The sequence below is a fragment of the Diorhabda carinulata genome, chromosome 4 (genome assembly GCF_026250575.1).
Source record: "Diorhabda carinulata isolate Delta chromosome 4, icDioCari1.1, whole genome shotgun sequence".
Taxonomy (NCBI): Eukaryota; Metazoa; Arthropoda; class Insecta; order Coleoptera; family Chrysomelidae; genus Diorhabda; species Diorhabda carinulata.
Genome location: NC_079463.1, coordinates 6,415,835 through 6,437,488, shown reverse-complemented (window position 1 = coordinate 6,437,488; position 21,654 = coordinate 6,415,835). Strand labels below are relative to the sequence as shown.

Below are 21,654 nucleotides of genomic sequence, written 5' to 3'. Positions count from 1 at the left end.
AAATAAACCTCCGTTTTAGAGGCGGATTTACGCCGCAATAAAATTTGATGTTTTATGAATATCCATAATTCCAACAACCTATTTGTGTTCTTATTCGAGGGAGATACGATATACGGGCGAAAATTTCAGAAGCAGATATATGAAGTGTACGTGTAACTTCACATTAGAGCATCCAGTCCCCATAAATACGTTTAATGTCCGTTTGTTTGTTTCGAAGCATATATCTTTATATACGTCTGTCACATTTTTGGGTTATGGAGAAAAATATTTGCCAGAGAGCTTTGTGGTGTAGTCACGTCAAAAAAAACTCCAGAGAATGTTTCTACATTTGATGTGACATTTGAACCCTGAGGAATAGGGCGTGATATTTTTTAATTAAAAAAGGATTCGACTATGGAAATTTTGAGTAAATATCGTAAAACAGAATATTCGAAAACATAGCTTGAACAATTAAACTGATTATTTTATAATGGTTCGATATAATTTCATTATATTTTCTCAATTATTAGGAAAAAAAGATCAACGAATTTTGAAATATCAGAATTTCCACTTCCACTCTGAACACTATACTAGTCTAAAAGACTTAATATTTTTGAATTTTCATACTCACCCATTTTGCCCCATTATTTTGGTCAAAATACGTCGCAGAATACACTCACACATCTTATAAATACGAGGGTTGCTACTTAAGTTTTAAAATAGACAAATAAAAACAAATATTTATGATTATATACGTCCTTATTGTAAGATTAAACGATTAAAAGAGATTACTTCTTAATGAAATGAACAAAAATGTATAAATTCAATAGAATACAAAAGTAGTCCGAGCGTACTACTATTTTATGAAAATAAAATTGCACACAGGACCAAACTTCAAGGGAATTATGGGAAAGGGGATGACAAAATCTAATATCTGAATTTTTGTAGCCGCTGAGGTGAAAGAGTTGAAAGGGGTGTTTGTTTGGGATAGACGGCTTATATATTCGTTATATAGAAAAACTTGAATACAAAAGTTAAAGCTTATTTGAAGTTATTTAACTTTTGGTTCCATCAAATTTCAATGTAACTTTTATATTATTTAGTGAAAGAAAACATACCACTATTTCGTTGTTATTCTTAATTTCCTATGAAAACTTTATATGAATTAGCATAAGTCAAGTAATTTCTGAATTTTTCTTTTGAGGAATTTGCCTCTTTTTTCTCACTTTCTCTAGTAGTACTGGCATAGAGATAATTAGAGAGAAAGAAATAAATTTAGGGACAGTCAGAAGAAACTGAATAGTGAAGAAAAATCGGTAAAATAGGAATAATTCTTAAGCAAAACTCAAACGTGTCAATCATTCTTCCAGAATTTAAAGTGTAAGCTTGAAGATCTTCAAATAAGTTGTTGGCATTCGTGATTATTTTTCAATTAGACTGATTTATTTGTTTTTAAATCATTATATATTATAGTGAATTATGAGTTAACACAAGCAATCAAATAACAATATATTTCTGCGTGCAAATGAACAAATTTGGCTCCGTAAAAGACACACTGCAAGTAACGTTGTCGATCTATTATCTATCCAACATTTTAGCATGGAATCCGATAAAATTATGATTATGAGCCACCACTAGGAGAAAACGTAGAAGAATTCACCATAAGAAAATATCTAGATATGGGGACCCACTCCAACATCCAGTTGAAGGAGCTGATAGACTACACCACGGAATCTGGTTATTTCATATATCCCATCAGCAAGATTCGATAAAACACTTGATCGATTTAAGTTATGCTGTACACATTTTATACTTTATTTTTACTGCACATCGTTTGAACCATTCTCATTCACCCCTTCGGTCATATTTTGTACCATTCGAAATTTCTTTTTCCCAATAAGAGATTATGTTCAAAAGAAACGGTCGGTGTTAACTCTAGTGGTAGACACTGTCAAAGGGCACCCATAAAGATTATTGTGATTAAGGATTAACCACTAAATGTCGCAAAATTTTTGAGACCAATTTATTAATTATAAATTATTGTTTTGGAATTTTTGATTTCGTTGATGTCGTTTTGATAACTTTATATCTCACTAAGAAACAGTTTCCCTCGGAAACTAACGCGTTTTTAAGTAAATTTCTTTTATTTACTAGGCCCTAGAATATTCAAGTCCTCTATAGTTCCTTTTCATATGTTTTTATTCCTAGATTCGGAAGCAATAGATTCGGAATAACTGTGAGAAGGGTAGTCCTAACTTCAAACATAATATTCCCTTTTTCTCATCAATATCATTAAATTTCTTGAGTATGTTGATAAAGAAGAAGAATTGCTTACCTGCTACTGATATATTATGTGTTTCTGATGCTAGTCTGAATGCAGGAGCTTCACTTGATATTTCACATCTGTATGATCCAGTTGTATGTATCCTGGACAAGTTGGTGAGGACAATTTTGCATCGGCCTATTCTGCATTCTGCATCAGAGGGCTTTGAATATACTCCAGGTACGGGAAATGTGATATATCTCTGAGGTCCAGCAGGCATATACCTGAAAATAATGGAAATTTTGACTCATTATAAACAATCTTTCAAAGGAATTTTTCAAATTCATATTCTAAAAATTTGGTAATCTATGCCTGTATTATTTAGAATAACAAGAAGGTTTAACGACGTCGATTGTTCCTATTTTATGAATACTTAAGTAATTTCTGCAACCATTGGTGATTTTTATACTAAACACACTGTTCACACTACACAAAAAACCATACACGTTTCGATAACCATATTATCCTTTCAGAAAATTGTGTTAATAGGCTTTAGTGTACCTTAAATCTCTGAAGAGGATAAATTGGTTATCGAAACGCCCGTCAGACGGTGTAATTGTGAGTTTTGGTGCAGTGGCACTCTAAACTGATTCTGACCTCAGAAATTTTTATCACATAAACCCTATTTGTTATTAAGAATATCTATATCCGATTTCAAAGTTTTCTTATCAGACTCAACCAAAATATATATTAATTGAATATATTTCGTAGGTAAGTAAATGTTGATAGACCGACTATCTATTTCTTCTTGTTCATCGTTTACCAAGTAGATAAACGACGATTTTCATGTTAATTAGTTCACCATTTTACACTATTTCATTTCATTCTATATCTCTCAAGTTTCGAAATATCTGAGGTTACCGGCAACATTGATATAGACAAGAGTTAACAACTTTCTCTAGCGGCAGAAACAGTAGTCTCGATTTTCGATGCTCGCTTCCTTCCACTGATATAAAAGGCGTACATGTAATTCGACCAGGGAATAAATATGAAGTTTTTATCGCTTCTAACGAGGGCAGAAGTACGTGTTTTTCCCCGAAGTGAAAAGAAAAACTAATTACTAACCCACCGAAGCACTGTTGAGCTATTTACACGTTTTCCTAGTATTTTGCAAAGACTAGGGAAACGTGTACTCTTACCCAAATTGAACTATACCTACAAATACAAGTATATACCTTTTAAATATAACACTCATGTTATTAGCTGGTATAAACTGACATATATATAAAAACTGTGCGGTTCAATATTACACATATACAGTTTGGATTGATTACTTTTCTGTTGATCTAATTTTTTAAATTGTTACTAGATAGATAGATATTATGTTGTTTATTGATAGATACTAGGCTACAAGAACGCTGTTGCATTCTTATCTTAGATGCATCGACAAACCGAAGAACTATCTCTGACTTCTGTAAAGTGCTAATGGTCTAAATCAATATTGTTTACAGTAGGTAACTCTATTAAGTTGTGAAAAGTCAAAGGTAACGCGAAGATTACCAATTCTACTGCATTATATCCCTGTTTCGGTATTTACTTTCCTTTTGGTACACTAATAAATACTTTGGTGTAGTTATTTAAGCCGACGAGTTGAGCGACTTATTTAGTCAAATTTTGATAATTGTAAAGTGACTATAAATGTTAGAGAAAGCAAATAAATTGCTAAATTTAAATTAAAAAGTGTCCTTTCTATAACATATAAATCCTAAAGTCGTTTTCAAGCTCATACGTTCCTATTATAAAACCCTCGAAAATAAAAATTTATTAAAATCGTGCGAGCTGCTTCCCAGATAATTTAGATGTTCTATATAGAAAACTCAGAGTGTATATTCCATTGTAGTACACTGTCATTAATCATGTACTCTTTTTACATCACAATAATCTTTTATGAAAACCAGGCTTTATTTCGAATACTCTACTTGCTTATACTATCTCATAACTTTTACTTTGACTGCCCTTGTGATTCAATATAAACCTAAACCGAAATATTTGTTGACTTTGTTCAATCGCGGAATAATTTTTGTTCCTTTACCATGATGCTGTTTGTTGTTTTATTTTGATTTTGCTATCTCAAAGGTAGCTGAGATTTTGATACGTCTCTTCTCTCATTGTGAAAGTTTCTGCTTTATTAGATCCATTTAGAAAAGTTTTAGTCCTCGAAACAATTCGAATCCACCGTATTTTAGATCTCCGGTGGGAATGCTATCGACTATTTCATTTTCACATTACGGATAATTTTGTCTGTTCTCATATGTGAGAGTTTATTTTATCCTGTTGTATGTATGCTTGGCGGAGAGACGATTCTATGACATCTGAAAAACCTATTTTGCTCTATGGTTCACTCATTTTTAGAAATATATATTTGAAACTAATAGTTTGTTATATTTCCAATTAATGCCACGAGATTATGCAGACTACCTTCCATTTGCAGAACATGTATGTAGACTCACAGAGTCTTTTCTATTAATTCCAGTTTCTTATCGTTTTTATTCAAAAAGCAATGTTCTAATAAATATCTTAGTGCAGATGTGCTATGACTAAGCTTCTAGTCACACTACTTACGTTCTCTTATCTTTATTAATTTTTATCAATTCCTTCTAATATTAGTGATTCTACTAAAGAGACCTAATCCCCAGGAAAGTGTTTGGAATTCTCTTTTTAAGCCAGCTTCCTCTACTTAGTATGCACAGGTTCTAAGAAGGCTCTAAACAGGATAACTATGTTATCCTTTTTAGTTCGTCGAGTTTGCCTAACCATTTTGGCTGCTTAGATATCTTTCATGATCATTATTTTCTACCTAAGTGTTTTTCTTATTGATATATTACTAAGTGCATTACCCAATTGCGTGTATTTTTTCTTGGATCGTGGTTGAGGTTTTCACAGAGCTTTTAGAATGTTTTGTTGCAGGTTTATATAATCCTATCCCAGTTACTTTTATTTGATTTTTTTTTGTATCTGTATATCATTTAATAATATTTTTTTTCTCCCTAGTAAACTTATTTCGATTTCACTTTTTGGTGTTTTCAAATTTTGTATTGAATTTCTTCAAGAAGTGTTGTGTAGCAAGCTCATAAAATCCTATACCAGATACTTATTTTCATTTTCGAATCATCTACATATATACCATTTTTGGTATTATATTTCTGCCTAGAGGAGTTATTTTGATCCCGCTTCTTTTTATTTCAAAATTCTTTATCGAATTTCTCCAAGAAATCTTTTGTTGTAGGATCATACAAACTTATTTCAGTTAGTTGTTTCATTTCAGAGCCATTAAATAGTAATATTCTTCTGCCCAGTCGAGCTATTTTGATTTCACTTTTTTTTTTCAAGATTTTGTATTGAATTTCTCAAAAAAGCTTCTTCCTCCCCATTCAAAGCGTCTTGTCATCTATTTTTAAGAAATCATAATCTACGATGATTGTATAATTGTTCACAACAGTATTATATGTTTGTTATTATGAGAATTTTGTTTCAAAACATATTTTCACAATAAACAGTAACAAAAATTTTTTATAAATATAAATACCTGAAGAATTCCTGGTCATCTTTATACCATTTTACGGCGTATAAATCTTCAGTCCCCATGTCGAAATAGCAGTCAAGAGTCATATTTTCTCTAAGATCAGCAACGGCAGGAACTTGCATTTTTGTTAGTCTCAATGCATGAGAATCAGCAACTGAAAAAAAAATACAGATAACAATAAAATGAATAGCATGAGAATAGACGTGAATCAATTATTTTTTGACGTTTTAATAATAATTAGTAGCGCTTTTGCTGCGAAATATCTTAATTGATGCTGGATCAGCTTAGTTGCGAGCAAACGAGTTTGTTTAGTTAACGCTTTTAATCAGAAGCTTGTGCAGATATTCAATATCAATTATTCGTATAATGGGAATTGTTGATAACCTATGTATTACTCTCTGATAATAAAGAGAATTTGAAGCAATCCCTAAAAACTCGGTTCAGCAATATGATATTACACATTCAAATTTTCTCAAGTAACGTAGAATGAAAAACAATGAACGAAACATCAATTAGTCAGTCTTCAAGGCATATCTAGGAAGAAGTATGGAACTCATAAAACAATTCGGTCCTCATAACCACGATCTTTGATATTTCTTTGATCTTTGAATCAGAGTAATGGAGTAAGATCTTCACACTCGATTTTTATTTCTCCATCTGGACGCTAAAAGTACTTTCATGGAAGACACGACTAGGAGAGTTAATACTAACGTCCGTAAACTTTCTCTTGTTTTCCAAGGTACCAAGAGAAACAGCAGAATACCTTCTCTGTAAGTCTGTCCTTCGACTGACCTAACATTTCATGTAAGAGATAAATTATGGAATGAATTTCTTAATCAGGTACTGCAACTATTGTTATAATGAAGATATCTATGTTTTACATGACATGAATGACATGACTAGTTGGAACTGGCTTCTGTAGCATTATTGTTCAAACGTTTATTCTGATAAATGTATTCTTGTATTTATTAAAAATATTCAAGATTCTTGGTGGGATTTTCTACCTTGTATGTGAAGTATCTCTATAGGCTTTCGTATTTTCTGAATCTATTTTCTGTTTTTGATGAGTTCATTATAAAATTGCTGCTTCCAAATACTGAAGGTTCGAATTCTTCAGCTTCAATGTATACTGAACAAGTGTTATTAGCATAATAAGCGGCTGAAACTTTTTTGTCTGATGGAAAAACGAGGGTATTAAAGAATAAAGGAATCTTGAGGAACTCCTACTCAAACATTAAAGAGGTTCGTTGGTTTTATTACCAAATTTTATGAGAATTTTCCTATTTGGTATGTATAGAATGAATAAATGAAATAGGACTGGACATTTACGACGCTATCTGTAAGCTAGTGGCGTCATACAAGATTTTTTATATATCCTGAGTTCTAGTTGTAGACGGGTGTCAATTTCTGAGTCTTAGCTCTATAAAATCAAACTTTTTCATTCTTTGATTATTAAAATATTAACTTCAATATTTTCATTAACTTTTATAATCTAATGTAAGAAATAAAAGGCATATCGTTACGGAATGTATTGAAAAAATGTGACTGTATTGCCAAAATACATATTTTCTCGCACATTAAATTATGAGAGTTGAATAAAATGAGAAACATCACTTTTATTTAATATCAAACCAAAAATCTCCTTTACAATTGTATTATCTCGATATAAAATCAAAATGCCAAGATAAGGGAGAAAAAATGAACAAAAATGTCTTGGTCTTCAGCAGAAGCGCAAATCTATTAGTGGAAATTAGTACAATGAATTCTCCCTTCTTTGGATTTGGGGTAAAAATAATATAAACACTGCAGATCAATATCTTCTTCGAAAATGTGTTTTTTCTTTCCTGTCAAGTTTCTTTCTTCATTGGTTTTCTTTCTCTACAAGAAGATGTTGCCGATCGGTGAGACTAGATATCAACCCAAATAATACCTACCTAATTTCCTTAAATAGGAAGATAAAACTGAACCTCAAGTCCAACAAGCTATACGTGCAAGTCATTCATTGGAAAACAAAGAAAAAATATCTAGTACTTAGCCTAGATAGTAAATTCCTTTGTAACTGGGATTGTAACTAAAGATCCTACTATAGGCACATGATAAGACCAATCATCACATATGGGGGGGGTTTGGGGTACAAGAACTAGTTTGAATACCACAAAGAACCTCCCACCTCTCTATATAGTACTAGAAAGCGTGGCGGAAAAGATCACTTAGAATGTTCAGATACATAATCACAAACGAAAAATCGGAAGCCTGTGCCCACCCAGCATTTTTTAGGCAGAAATATATGCAAATGAGAAATGCGTACAACCAATTGCTCATACAAGAAACGATAGTCGATAGATATCAAGGGATTTGACATTTCTTTTTATTTTAAATGCATTCTAACACACGGCTTAGGAGATTTGTGAGACCAAAATGGCCGTAAAGATCCATCTAACTATAACGGGCCGTAGCTCCACGTTTTGCCAACCATTTTTGTAAGCTCATAATGAGACAATATATCTATAAATAAAACTAAATGCAGTAATGATTTTAAGGTTCATACTATGTCTGGTGGAGATCAATTATGTTGATTTGTTATATCAATGAATTCAAAATTAGGTATAATATGATTGACTGAAATTTCAAAAGCATCGAATAACCCTTTTAAAAGTTATAAGCGTGGCCCATGTCTCATTTATATCTGGTGTAACTTTAAAACGACTTTAATGTTTTTTCAAAGATGAACCGAAGCTTTATCGCTTTAAAAGTTAATGAACGAAAAAGAGGTGCCAACACGGTATTTTAGTTCCAAACAGATTTCTTTGAACACTAATCCAAATAAACTGTCATGAACATCACATTGTTTCTGGCACAGAGAGTTTTTGCTCGCAAACATGTTTTCCGCAAAAGAATGTTTTTCGCATTCCTTTCCTGTATGTTTGTGTTTCGACTTTTATTTGTAATTACCACAAAAACCAAATAAAAGTCCACCACACTTACGCTCCATTGAAATATGGGACAGGGCTAGACAATTTACACAATTCATTATTGCATTTTTTAATACGCTTTTAAATTTCTCTGCAAATATACCTACATAAAATATAATACCTACATAAAATTTTATCATTATCTACTCAGATGAATAAAAACCTTGTGGAAAGGTGAAACTTGATTAAAGTAAAATAAAAGTAGTAAGTATACTATTGTAAGCTTTGGAAATGATGTAATGTGCCATGGAACCAACTTTTTATTATTAGTAATGATTTAATAACCAGCAACGCTTCTGAGTCAAAATAATCCCGATATTAAGTTTCATCACTCACAGTCAGATCTCATTATTTCCAGAAAGTTCATGCTATACCCTATCAACAACAAGACTAATTGTTTTTCCGAAATACTCCAAATTTTATATTGTTTTTATTCTCAGTCACCAAAGTATCTAAAAATGAGAATGTCTATTATTTTCCATATCATAGTAAGTTTCATAGACATTTTGAATTTAGTTATAAGATGAAATCTTTCACGATTGATCTTTTCATAGCAAATATAGAGGGGTAATATTTTGTTCTTCCACGAACGGTTATCACATTCTATTGTAGTACCAACCGTTACAAGGAAATGTATAGGTCAATCGGCTAATTAATTGTAAGAAAATTATTTAAACATTTAGTATCCTAGAACGGATTTTTATTTTACCTGCATAGGTGAAATATGTCATTGGGTCTTTTCATTGATATTTAAAATTTATTGCTATATACAAAACGCTGCATACTTTTTCGGTAGTGAGAAGTTATTGGAATAAATTGAGGAACATACGTATATAATGGCGGTTACCCATTTGTTCAACATAGTAATGCTTTATAACTATCACATGTTGATTTATTTTTGTAACTTATATATTATGAGAGACTTAATTAATCTCGCCCCGTATTTTTTCACCCACATTTTTCAGATATAATTTTTTGTTTCTATTCGGATAGCGGATAGCGCATCAGAAAATGAGGAATAAAATACAGAAACTAACAGGTTTAAACTTATTTTTCCACCAACATATTCATAGCTTCTGAGCAGCTAACAAGTATTCGTTGAGAGCTGCTTCTTACAAATATAAATCAGAATCGAAACTGTCGCAACCAATATTTATGAGTGGTTCCATTATTTCGTCAGTACTTTTGTCCAATTTCCACGTTTTCTTTTCTTTTTCTACAACATTTTCCCAGTTTTCAGGCTGCACATTATTCATAGCCTCAAAAAAAACTGTACAACATCACTTGTTTCGAAAGTATCATATCATGTTTTCGATTAACTTGTGGATTTGTGTCATAAATGACTAATTAGTAAGTCTCTCTACAAAATATTTTGCCAAATTTGCTTGCCAAAGCGAACGTTGTTGTGCAAGGTTTATATTTCCAGCATATTGGAACAACTCTCTAGTTTTTACTGGCAGCAAGACCACATCTTAATAATGTTCACGACAACACATGAAGGTATTACTCATATTTCATGGCTTTCAAAATTCCTAATTCCAATCCCGTTGATTACCATATTTGGGACCGATTGAAGTAATCAGTTCGTAGCATTAGTAAGTCAATACGGCAATCAACAACTACACAAAAATGTGTAGAGGCGTTTGGGTTCCATTTCGAGAATCTACTTCTCATTTTGTATACCTATATTTGAAATCGAGGCAAGTACTAAGGTCCCTATCGTTCAATTACTTATTTATACTTATTCACTAGTATCATTTTATTGTAGCTGTAAATATAATCACTGTTTTCCAAAAATTGGTATGAATATTTTACATGATGGATACTGTTGTAGACAAACAATTTTAGCATTTTTTCAATTTCTAAGTATCCTACTCATTTTATAGCGTTTCTGATTACATTAAAAAATAACTAAACACCTCATAAAACTTTCATAACCTTTTAAAAATGCCCAATTTCTGGGTAAAGTCCCTTAATGGCTTTTTAAAAGTAATATAGTGTCCTGAAACCTTCGCAATTAAATGCCATTTTCCTGAAATTTCGCCTCAAATTAAACAAATGCATTACGGATAAAAATTAAGAAAAACGAGATTCAATTTTACTTGGATACCATTAAGAGTAAATAACTGAGAAAATTGAAAAAAATGTTAGGAAAATTTATTATTGGAGTATACTCTCCCCGGGAAAGTCCAGGAGTTTTTCACTTTCCTGTCAATTTCAGTAGATTGAGTCTCACTAAATAGATTGCCAGAAATGGGGCAGTGGAAAAGTCCAATTACGTGGAAAGACTCGAGCTTTTTTCGAGAGAAACTTCAGGTATTTCTTTCATTACGTGTTTTCTTCCGAAAGCAAATATTCTGACCGATCTTATTTATTAAAAACTGGATCCTTCTTTGAAGAGTAGTAGTCTGCTTATATTGTCAGGACACTTTGCTGCAATCGACTATTATTTCAGTATACTAAAACACAATATGGTTCTTTCCCTTCACCAAAAATCTACTGGATTCAAAATAATTATTCTTTTAATTGTATTATTAAACATAAAATTTTTTAAATGGAATTAAAAAGAAAACAACAAACTTTTTACAAATTAGGATTGCTATTCCTCTTAGTTGTAATACAAAATACCATAAAACCTTCAAAATAAAACACCGCCACAATTCCAAAACTTGCTCTTTTTCGTATTTTAGGTCAAAATACGGCTCATTCTTACAAATCTATTCTTTTGTCTGAAACCGTTACAACAAGAGCCTGAAATCTTTGTTGTTCATAAATTAGAGAACTGCTTTGTCTTAGACAGTCAGAATTAGTAAGATCTTACATTCCAAAGTTTCTAATAACACTAGACAAGATGTTACAGTTGGGATTCTTTTGATTCTTTCATTTCTCCGAATTAATATTATAAAACTGATTAAATCAACTATAGTTCCACCTGATTTTTTCCAAACCATTTTTTCATTAAATTTAGATCTAATTAATATTAAAAATGAAATATAGATTGTGGAATGCTTAGAAAATATCTTTCGATTTCGATTTCGATGTGAAGCAAAAAATGCTATTCTTGTCATTATTGACCATGACAGCTTGGTGACACTCAGATTTAAGAAAGTATAACTGCGGAATTTCCTGTAAATGTCTACATATATTAGAAGAATATTGAACAAAAGTCAATAGATAGTGCGTCAAAAGGTGATAACAACGCGGTGTCTTTTTCAATTCCAAACCTTTTAGCTTAGAACATTCATTCAGAAAATCGTTTTAAAGGAAAGAGATTCAAATTAGAGGCTCCTGGTGACTTGAATAGCTAATGGGGCGATTTAAGAACATGTCCACAGTGCTTTTAACAAGACATTATGGAGGTGGCACTTTGTGCTTTGTATTGTTTTTAAAAAGTCTAGAGTTACGCCGTCAGAGGATAATGTAACTATTAACCTGGTTAGAAGCAAGACATAGCGAACTATTGGACAAGAACCTGATAGAAAATCTATTGGGAATTACGATTTGTCAAATTTCCAGATATACAAAATCAAATATCTAGGCCAATTTGCCCCAAAAAGGGCAAATTCCGCATTCAGATCACAAAACAGTTGACTAGTTTTGTTTCAATATTAACAATATCTGAGATTTTATTTTTAGAGTGAAATTAGATACACAGTAAATAACCTTTTTATTTCCAATTCAATTACATGCATTTATCTTGTTTGAATGTTTACATACTTATTGAGAACCGAGGAACATGTAATTTCATAAATGTGTATCGTTTGCTAGAATCATCAACATGATATCGAACGGCATATTTGGACTCGATTTAAATCCAATTTAAACGAATATGTAAATTCAAAATTATGCACAATTGCAAATGACTCCTAATTCAATAATTTCATCACATTTTTTCAAGTCTATCTGAAGTTTTCGAGAAGGTCTTCTTTCAAAGACTAAAACCAACACTAAATACAAGAAACCTCATTTCTAACTACAAGTTTGGCTTCAAAAATCAACTCTCCAACATATTTCTCTGAAGTCTTCGCTGATGTCACCCATGCCTCCTACAATGCTTGGTAGGAAGGACTGCTGTACGAAATAAAAATGAACTTATCATAGTTCATTTTTGAATTGCTGGGGCTGGAAATGATACACATTTGGTACCGATAAAATCCAGGGTATCCAAGTCAGCTTGCTAGGACCATTTCCACATCTGTTTTACACAATTCATCTTCATTAGTCAGTTTATATATTAATTCCAGCTTCATTCAATAACGCTGATATTATTTCCAGGTGTCCACAGTACCACCCTAACAAAATGGATGTAAACCACCCAATTATTTCTCACGAGCAAGCAATTCTGGCTTAGCAAGTAATACGAAGATTGAAGAATGTGAAAAATAACTAAAACCGGTTCAGGGTTCACCCAAATGTATCATTTGCAAAGCTTCTAACCTTTTAACCAATGAGAAGACTGAAGAGGTTGGGTCATAATTCTTCTGTACCTACCAAATGTTATTGTTGTGTTAGTAAACGCCTGATTCACACCTAATTAAAAAATATTATGTTATCATGTTAATATATAGATTGTATACATTTTCTATTTGTTGTTTATTATAAGTCATATTGTAACGGAAAATACGTATTGTGTTTATAATTTTTCTCCTTCAGAATTAAGTTGGAATTTTTTTTTATGTTAGTGGTAGTGTACACAGTGTGTTTGTTCCAACAGAATCATTGACAAACGAAGTTTTATCAAGTTTTTTCAATTAGGGTCATTATGTATTATTAAGCATTTTGTGTTTTTAAATCAGTTATCAGTGTTGTTTTTCTAGAAATTTCCATCGATTCACTGGAAAATTTATGGGAGAGAAAGAGTGTAATTGAATCAGTCAAGTTGAATGTAGTGAATTCTTACTCGTTAGAGGGTCTCTGGAATAAAAAATTATAAAATCCTACAAATAACTTTCGGTAATAAACATGTTCTATATGACCCACCAAAAAAAGAATGATGGATGAGCAATGCTGTCATCTAGTAGAAAAACACGTCAAAAAAATAATTGGTTATGAGTGTTCCAGTCTTTGCTTTCGCGACGACATAACAAATCTTTTCTTTGGCAAAAACTATGTGGGGGGGGGATATTAGAGTGCCTAGCAGTTTATCATCCTTAATTGTTATTTTATCCCAGGAAAATACATTTTGTGGGAATGTACGGTCTAATGTATTTCTGGAAAGTTGTCAGCGTTGCCTTTTTTGTCGTTCGCGCGCGCTCTCGTAATAATTTTGCCAAATAAATTAAGGCCTTTGAGAGTTCCTCGGTTACCATGTTGGCGAGTCATCTGGAATTTAATGTTGTGAGAATTTTTGTGATAGTTTATTATAATAAAAAAGAAATGTCTGACTCAATGGAAAACGTTCTTTTGGTTGATATAAAGACTGAGAAAAAAATTGCATCAAAAATCTATTCAAATTTGATTGGGCTTACATTTCACTGACTTACGAGTATCTGTGAAAAAGGTGAAAGTTGTTTGTTTTCTAATTATTTTTAAGTGTACTGAAACTTCGATTTGTCATATAAATTCACGTTCCTTGACGATGTATATGTTGAACAACAACATTAAAAGAGCATTTCAATAATAGCGTGAGAAAACTTTTTTATTTAAAATAAATACACTCATTAGTAAGCTTTAATAACCAGTGAGAGTCCTTTTGGTCTTTTGGTACATTATCCCTTTGGGAAGCATCTTGAAGCCCTCTCTAGCCCGACTAAAAGTATTTTGCCATCATTGAAACACTCCATCTTTCTTGGTATATTTTTCCAACTCTCTAAAATCTTAGTTAAATAGGTGACTTTTCTATTCGCCCACAAGTACTCGATATAAGAATTGAGAATCTGTACTTTCAAACTTATTAGGAAAAACTAAACCTCCCACGTTTTGATTTGAGCTCTGTTATTTTATTAATTCTCTTTCACCCCATTAAAAACAATCCACTTCTCTCTTTGACGATTCCTTATGATTGTAATCAACTGAGGATCAGCCATAAACCGTCTTGGAAGTGAATTTCCGAATTATTACATCAATCTCAGCTTTATGTGATGCTGTGGTAAAAGAATTTCGTAAGAAGGCCACTGATGTCCCATGCAGCACCTTCTTTTTGCCAACTTAAAACTTCCTAGGAGGCTAGACTTTTTGATCCAGTGATTCTCTTGGTTTACACTATCCTATTGTTATGAACAAGTTCGCGAAATAGTCCCGTTAAGCCGGCTCTGTCGAACTACTATGGAATTTAAAAATTTCGGCGAATTCACGCGGCGCTTTTAGAGCGGCGTCTTTCACATTTTTTATAAATGGCGGAACTTGTTTGCTGTTTATTTGTATATAATTTTTTGTTTCCTTTGTAACCATTGCATTCATATTTTGACTTGCAAAAAATCAATTTCAAGATTGGTCTAATGCTTCTTTCGAAGAATCTATAGAAATTTGCCGCTGTGACAGATCCAATGAAATCATAAGTTTGTTCACCAAATCTCCAATAATACTAAATTTAACCTATCCGTCCTTTAGAGCAAAGTAAACTGCTCCTCACGATATATGAACCAGGAGGAAGACACTCTTGACAAAAGTATGTTTCCGCATTTTACCCTCGATCCAAACAACAGCCTTTCAATCTTCCCAAATTATTTCGTTCTGGGAAAACATTATCGGACCGCTGTTATCTCCACATTCTAGACTTGACTTATAAACGGGTTGAAATACAAACAAAAATATCTTCGTCAAAATCTGGAATCTCCTATTTAGTAGAAGCCTTAGCTTCTTGAGAGTTGGGACTAATAGCTGATTGCAAATTGACGTATGAAATTAATTACTTCCGTTTTTATTTAGTAACAAAAGGTTCGTTTTCTTGATCCAAATCATAGGAATCACATGTGGGAAAGCTTTTCTCTTCCTTTCAATATCCATGGTCTTCAACACATCGTTTGCAGAATTTATGAGATGCTCAAACTTTATCCTAATCTCGAAATTTGAAAGAAAGATACGTGAAGTGTATAGAAATGACGAATGAACACGTAATTGCAGCGCACACGTTCAGGTTACAACATATTTTTTTGTTAATTTAGCTTAATTTAGCCTAGCCATAAAAATCAGTTGGAAATATCCAGAATTTTAGTGCAAATTTGTATTTTCAAGAAAACTACAATGGAAAAGTAGAGATACAAGATCTCTCTACAATATTTGGTTACGAAAAGTACACCTCTCCTAATAGTACATCACATTCAGTTAAAAAACAAAAATTCTGTTGAATTCACTGAAAAATTAGCAAATCTTTCCACGGTGTTTTCAACACATTAAACCAAGAGATGAAGTAAAAACAGATCTCTGTTCAAACAGAATAAAGTAATAAAGCTTTGTTGGATATCATTAAAGGAGAGGCACACACAGCCAAAATCATTTTTACTTTGAAATACCTCATGATACTTTATATACAACAGCTGCATAAAGTTCAGATTCCATTACAAAGAGATATAAATACATATTGGAATATTCATTAAGTATGATTTAGTTTAGTTTTTAGAGTTTTAACGCGTTTGCTGCGTATTCCCTGTGCGTCAAGGCATTTATACATTTTTTTCAGTTAATTTTTGTGAATTGATTAATTTTAACTACGTTTTTTAAAAAAATATTTATTTTTTTTTCCAAATACATAGCGAAAGCATGGTTGAACACATTTTACTCGGCAATGCAGTCGATGCAAACTGAGCGTCCAGTGCAATTATATGCAACTTGTATAAGTTGAATATTTCATGCTTTCCAATCGAGTAAATACGAACAATCATAATAGTTAATGAAAAAGTAACGAAAAAATATTCAAAAACATACTTGTTGAAAGAAAATTCGTAATTATTCCTCAGATTACAGAATATCACCAATTATAACGGTTAGAGGTGAATACTTTGGAAGAAGCGACAAAAAATTAGATAATTCGAAATAACTTGATTTTCAAAATACACTTAATACTTACGTGAACATGGAATCTATAAATACAGCTTTTACATACTAAATGGTGGTTAAAATCCCTGCGGAATTTTTTCTTAAAATTATTTAACCAGTTATTTCCTTTATTTTTCGGCATTTTCTTATCCGAGTTTGGCGCTATTTTTCTTCACAATTCCCTTACATTCCAGTCTCCTACTCTCAGATCTTTCTCCACCATCACATTTCTAATTTGTGTCCTCTTAAATATCTTTAAGATCTTAAAATACTATTTTAGTAATCGTTTTTTCCACCGTATTCTTGTATGATTTGGAAGTAACTTCCATTGGAATTTCTTGTCCTCTTTCCATGTTGTTGCACAGTGCCAGTATGAAACGATCCTTCCTCTTCCATATTTCAACATTTCCTTTTTTATCTTCTCCGACCAGAATGCTTTGCTGCTTGCTTTTTAACACACTTTTGGTAGTTTCACCTGTATATTTATATGTTTGTAACTGAATTTTTGTCCTCGATTTTTCCCAACTTTGAGTGATCAGATTTAATTTAAACTTTGCACACTTGTAAATAACTGATGACAATTCAATAATTCGATCAAAATATCTGAAATATGTAGAAGCGCATTCCCAAAATTACAAAATTGAGATGCAATCTTCAGCACATCTGTACATATTGATGATTGGTTTGAAATAATCGGTCGAACGAAAAGCTATTGGTTACGCGCTAGAAGTTTGATTGGTAGAATTATTTCTTACATTTAATTGATTTAGGTCTCTGCTTATATATTCCTTTGTAATTTTTGCTCCGTGCCTTGTCCATAGGTCCTGTTAATTTTCGTGTATTGTCATCAAAAAAATTCTTTCCACTCGTTAGGTGCGACGATTTTTATATCATTTTTGTTTGTACTATTGTTTCGAATATTTTTCCATCCTTTTCCTAATTGTTCTTTCTAGTTTATCTGTTGTCTGAGAGAAATGTCTCCATGAATCTGATTAAATAAATTTTTCTGTTATTTTTGAACATTTCTCGTTCGATTGATGATAAATATAAGTTACATATGCTTCGATAAATGATTACTTACTATACACATTTTCACATTCTGTCGCTACGTATCGAATGTTTTTTCATCAATATTAGATATGAGTAGTAAGACCAAAACATAGAATATTTTTAATGTAATTTCAATTGTTGATAGCTCTACATTTGGAGCAATACTTACAAAGTCTAAAACGAATTATTTCTCCAGCTAAATTTGAGAATCCGAAAACATAAGTACTGTCCTTAATCATTTGGCCATCTACAGTAATTTATCTCTTTCCATCTTCAATCACTGAATACTATTTGGATAATCCTGAATTGCTTGTATATACATTTCGTTTAGAGAAAATACATGGAAAATTAATCAACCTATTTACTTGGTAACAGTTTTTTTTATCAAAAACGAAGCCTATCATTTAAGCTGGATTAAAAAAAGCAGTATTTCAGATACGACAGTTAGATCATTATCTCAATCCTCCTCTGTTTTTTGTATCTGTATGCCCTGCACGTTTTTAATACCTTTAGATTTTATCTATTGGAGATCCCCGAACACGGAACTTTTCACGTAGAATTTTTTTAATTGAAATAGAACAGTTTCTAGGGCATCGGGTTAATTCTCTGACGGGGTTTTCCAATTACTGTACGGATGTGCTTCGTTACTACAAGAGGATTTTGTTGTTTTATTTGATTATGTGCATTGTTTTTATTTTTCTCTTTTTTCATTATTGTTAGCATAAACAACAGAAACACGAAGAGGAAGTGCCATCGTAGTTGTATTACATCTATAAAAGAATATGTAACACGGAGGAAACTTTATAGAATATGGAATATTATAACATCGTGATACTTATGAACATTCTTTAGAAGATTCCTTTGAGTCTTCTTAAATTATGAATGACATTGAATTTTTAAAGGTTAGAATAGGTTAGGTCGTTTTGTGAGAAGTTGAATTTTATAGGTTAGATAAAGTTAGTTGATTACTCATGGAGTTGAATTTCTTTTAAGGAATTTGTTCTCTCAAAATATGTACCTAAATACAGATTTCCAGATTCATATAATTTTTTATTTTATATGCTATAAAAGCGTGTTTCTTTTGGGTTTTTTACATTTTTTTACTACTTGAACGAGAGGAGGTTGATGCCTTAGCCCGCTCGGCTAACGAACACAATTACAGGGGTGGGATATACTAATGGTAATGAGCAACAAAATTACAAACAATCAAGCTGACAAACAAGCAACCAAACCCACATAGAGCTGAAGCTAATATAAGTGTGTTGAATCGTATCAGATATTTGGTATCACTAGCACGAGCCGCTACTGTTTGAAAAATTACATTTCTAACAATACGATTTTCGGTCTGGGAAAAGAACGAGTCAATACAACAACTTTGAGTCTCTAATCGACAAGGACATTTAAAATTAACAATTTATTGAGGTATCACATACAAAATGTATGTGTGTTAGTTTATCTCAATTGAACTGATTTAGTAGATAATAAAACAATATATTAAGCTCGTAACTTGAAATAACACTGCAACAGACGGTAAATTAAACAATTTAAACATTGAATTGTTAATGACAAAACAATTAATTTTGTAACTGCTTACGACGAAAGTTTCGTTTAATACCAAATTATAATTAAGAGAAATACGTATTTAGAAAGAGATGGGCGTAAAATTTGATAGGAAAAGTTCAAATAACCATGTTATTAAGTTCCATAGCTATATACTAGCTATGGAACGACTCACAATTAGCTATACCGACAATTTTTTCTTAGTGCTCTTTATGGGGAAATACTGATTCACACTTTGAAATCATCCGCTATGCCCAAACATATTCTAATAACCAAATGTTTCTCATCCTGATCACCACCACCTCTGTCAGAAAATGTGTAAATGTTCAATGTTTGATGAAATCCATAATAAAGGAGTCAACTTCTTAACGAAAATTGCTCCTATCTTGGCATCTGGTTTACACATCTCTTGCTATAGATTTTGTTGACCTTTCTTTGATGAACTATATCCTCTGTCACAGCTACACATTTCGCAACGTCTATAGTCTACCGATAGCTAAAACGTTCCTTGAATATCTTGTGGTAGTTGTACTTCATATCTGATGATCTGTTTTGTGGTCGAAGCTTTTTGATACTTTTAATTTTCCTACGAGTAAGAATGAATTCATAATAACAATTCAACTTCAACCAATGCTGGTAAATACTAAGTAGCTAACTACAACGATGGTATATTGAAGAGAAAAATGTTGATCTAATATTCAGTTACAAATAATAATACTGAGCTTCTACATTTATCTCTAATAGAATTAAATATGAATATGCAGAGTCTGAAACGCGAATTCATTATTTCTTTTTATATTTTTTTAATGACTGTTTTTCCTGTTTCTAATTGTCACAAGAACAAGCGTCGCAGATACAGAAGGAAATACCATTAAATATTCAACGAGAAGATTCACAAAAAACAGCATGAAGTAGATTATTCCAAATGGAAACGGTTTTTATTTAAGTTGAAATTTTCTGATCTCTTGCATAATATTCATTCAATTTCAATATCTTTGACAAATTAGGGAAAGTGATATATTATATTTACATATAGTGGAAAATCTTACCTTAGAAAATTATGGAAAAACCTTAGGATTAGTCTACTTGAATTCAAAAATGGACTTTCCTTTCTAGAATCACATACTCACCTATTTTGCAAATTTGATAGCATTTTTTTTATTGTTAATTCTTAATTTTTTTTAGTTGCACGTATTTACTTTTTATGAATTTCTTGATACAAATAATCATCTACGGAATTTAAAAAACACTATCACTAGACGGAAAAAGGAAACCAATAACCTTTTCAGTCCCAATGGATCATAAATGTCCCCGCAGAATAAAATTTTGGAAATAAGCTATTGTCCAACAAGGGGTGGACTGAAAATATTCCTGACATTATTGATAGCGGTGCAAATTATATTTGTCTTCCACAATCAATCCAAATACCACTATAATAAAGTTGGTTTAATGGATAAGAATAAAATTTTAATAGGTCAACTTTCGAACTTGATGTTTCCTTCTAATTATTCCCTAAAATCACACTTGTCTTGCAGCAAAAAGTGGAAGTGTCGATGAAGCTATGTCTAAGTTTAAAGGAAAAAGTAGCTATCAACAACAGATGCAGGTAGAAATCAAAGTACAACTCTAAGAAAAGATGTTGCCACAAATTTAGCAAGAAACTTTGGAGAGATTGATGTCTTATTGATGAATTGCCTTTTGCTGCTGTTGATACATCAATAATTGGAAGGAAAAAACATACCAAAGTTCGTACAACAGTTTTGTACGTTTGCAGTTTCTTAAAAGGACACTGAAGATGTCAAAATACTTTTCAATTGTCATAGAATGAAAAGATGGTAACCAAATAGATATTCTTTGCCCCTAGATGGTAGGGTTTTGTAAGGAATATATGAGAGGCGTGAATCTATCAGATCAACTTTTTGACCTTCACGATATGGACAGAAATACAAATGAGGTGACAGCTGTGGTTAACACTTGGATCATGTGTATGAACGGACGACGCGAAAATAATGGAAAGATTTTTGTAGATCTTTAGTTTCTTGGATGACGACAATCTGGTAGGCCATTATCTTTAAGATCCAGGCTTATAAATATGGGGAATCATTTGCCTAGGGAAAGGCCCGTTGTACTAAGAAGGAGCAAAAAAAGTAAAACAATTTGTCCAATACCCAGTGGGACAAATATGTTCCCAAAATATCTCCTTCATGAACAAAATTGGATTATTCAATATCTTCTTACTTCTTTTCTGTCCATTTTAATGGCCTATCATGAAA

At 31.9% G+C, this 21,654-nt stretch overlaps 1 protein-coding gene across 1 annotated transcript in view; it reads right to left on the bottom strand.

Annotated features, from left to right (window-relative positions):
* The window catches only part of LOC130892280 (uncharacterized), a 214,152-nt gene that overhangs the window by 69,536 nt on the left and 122,962 nt on the right, over positions 1–21,654 (bottom strand). The window contains exons 3-4 of the mRNA XM_057797614.1: positions 5,829–5,979; positions 2,315–2,526 (exon numbers count right to left, since the gene is read on the bottom strand). Coding sequence (XP_057653597.1) covers positions 2,315–2,526; positions 5,829–5,979 — 363 coding nt within the window. The remainder of the gene's footprint in view (positions 1–2,314; positions 2,527–5,828; positions 5,980–21,654) is intronic.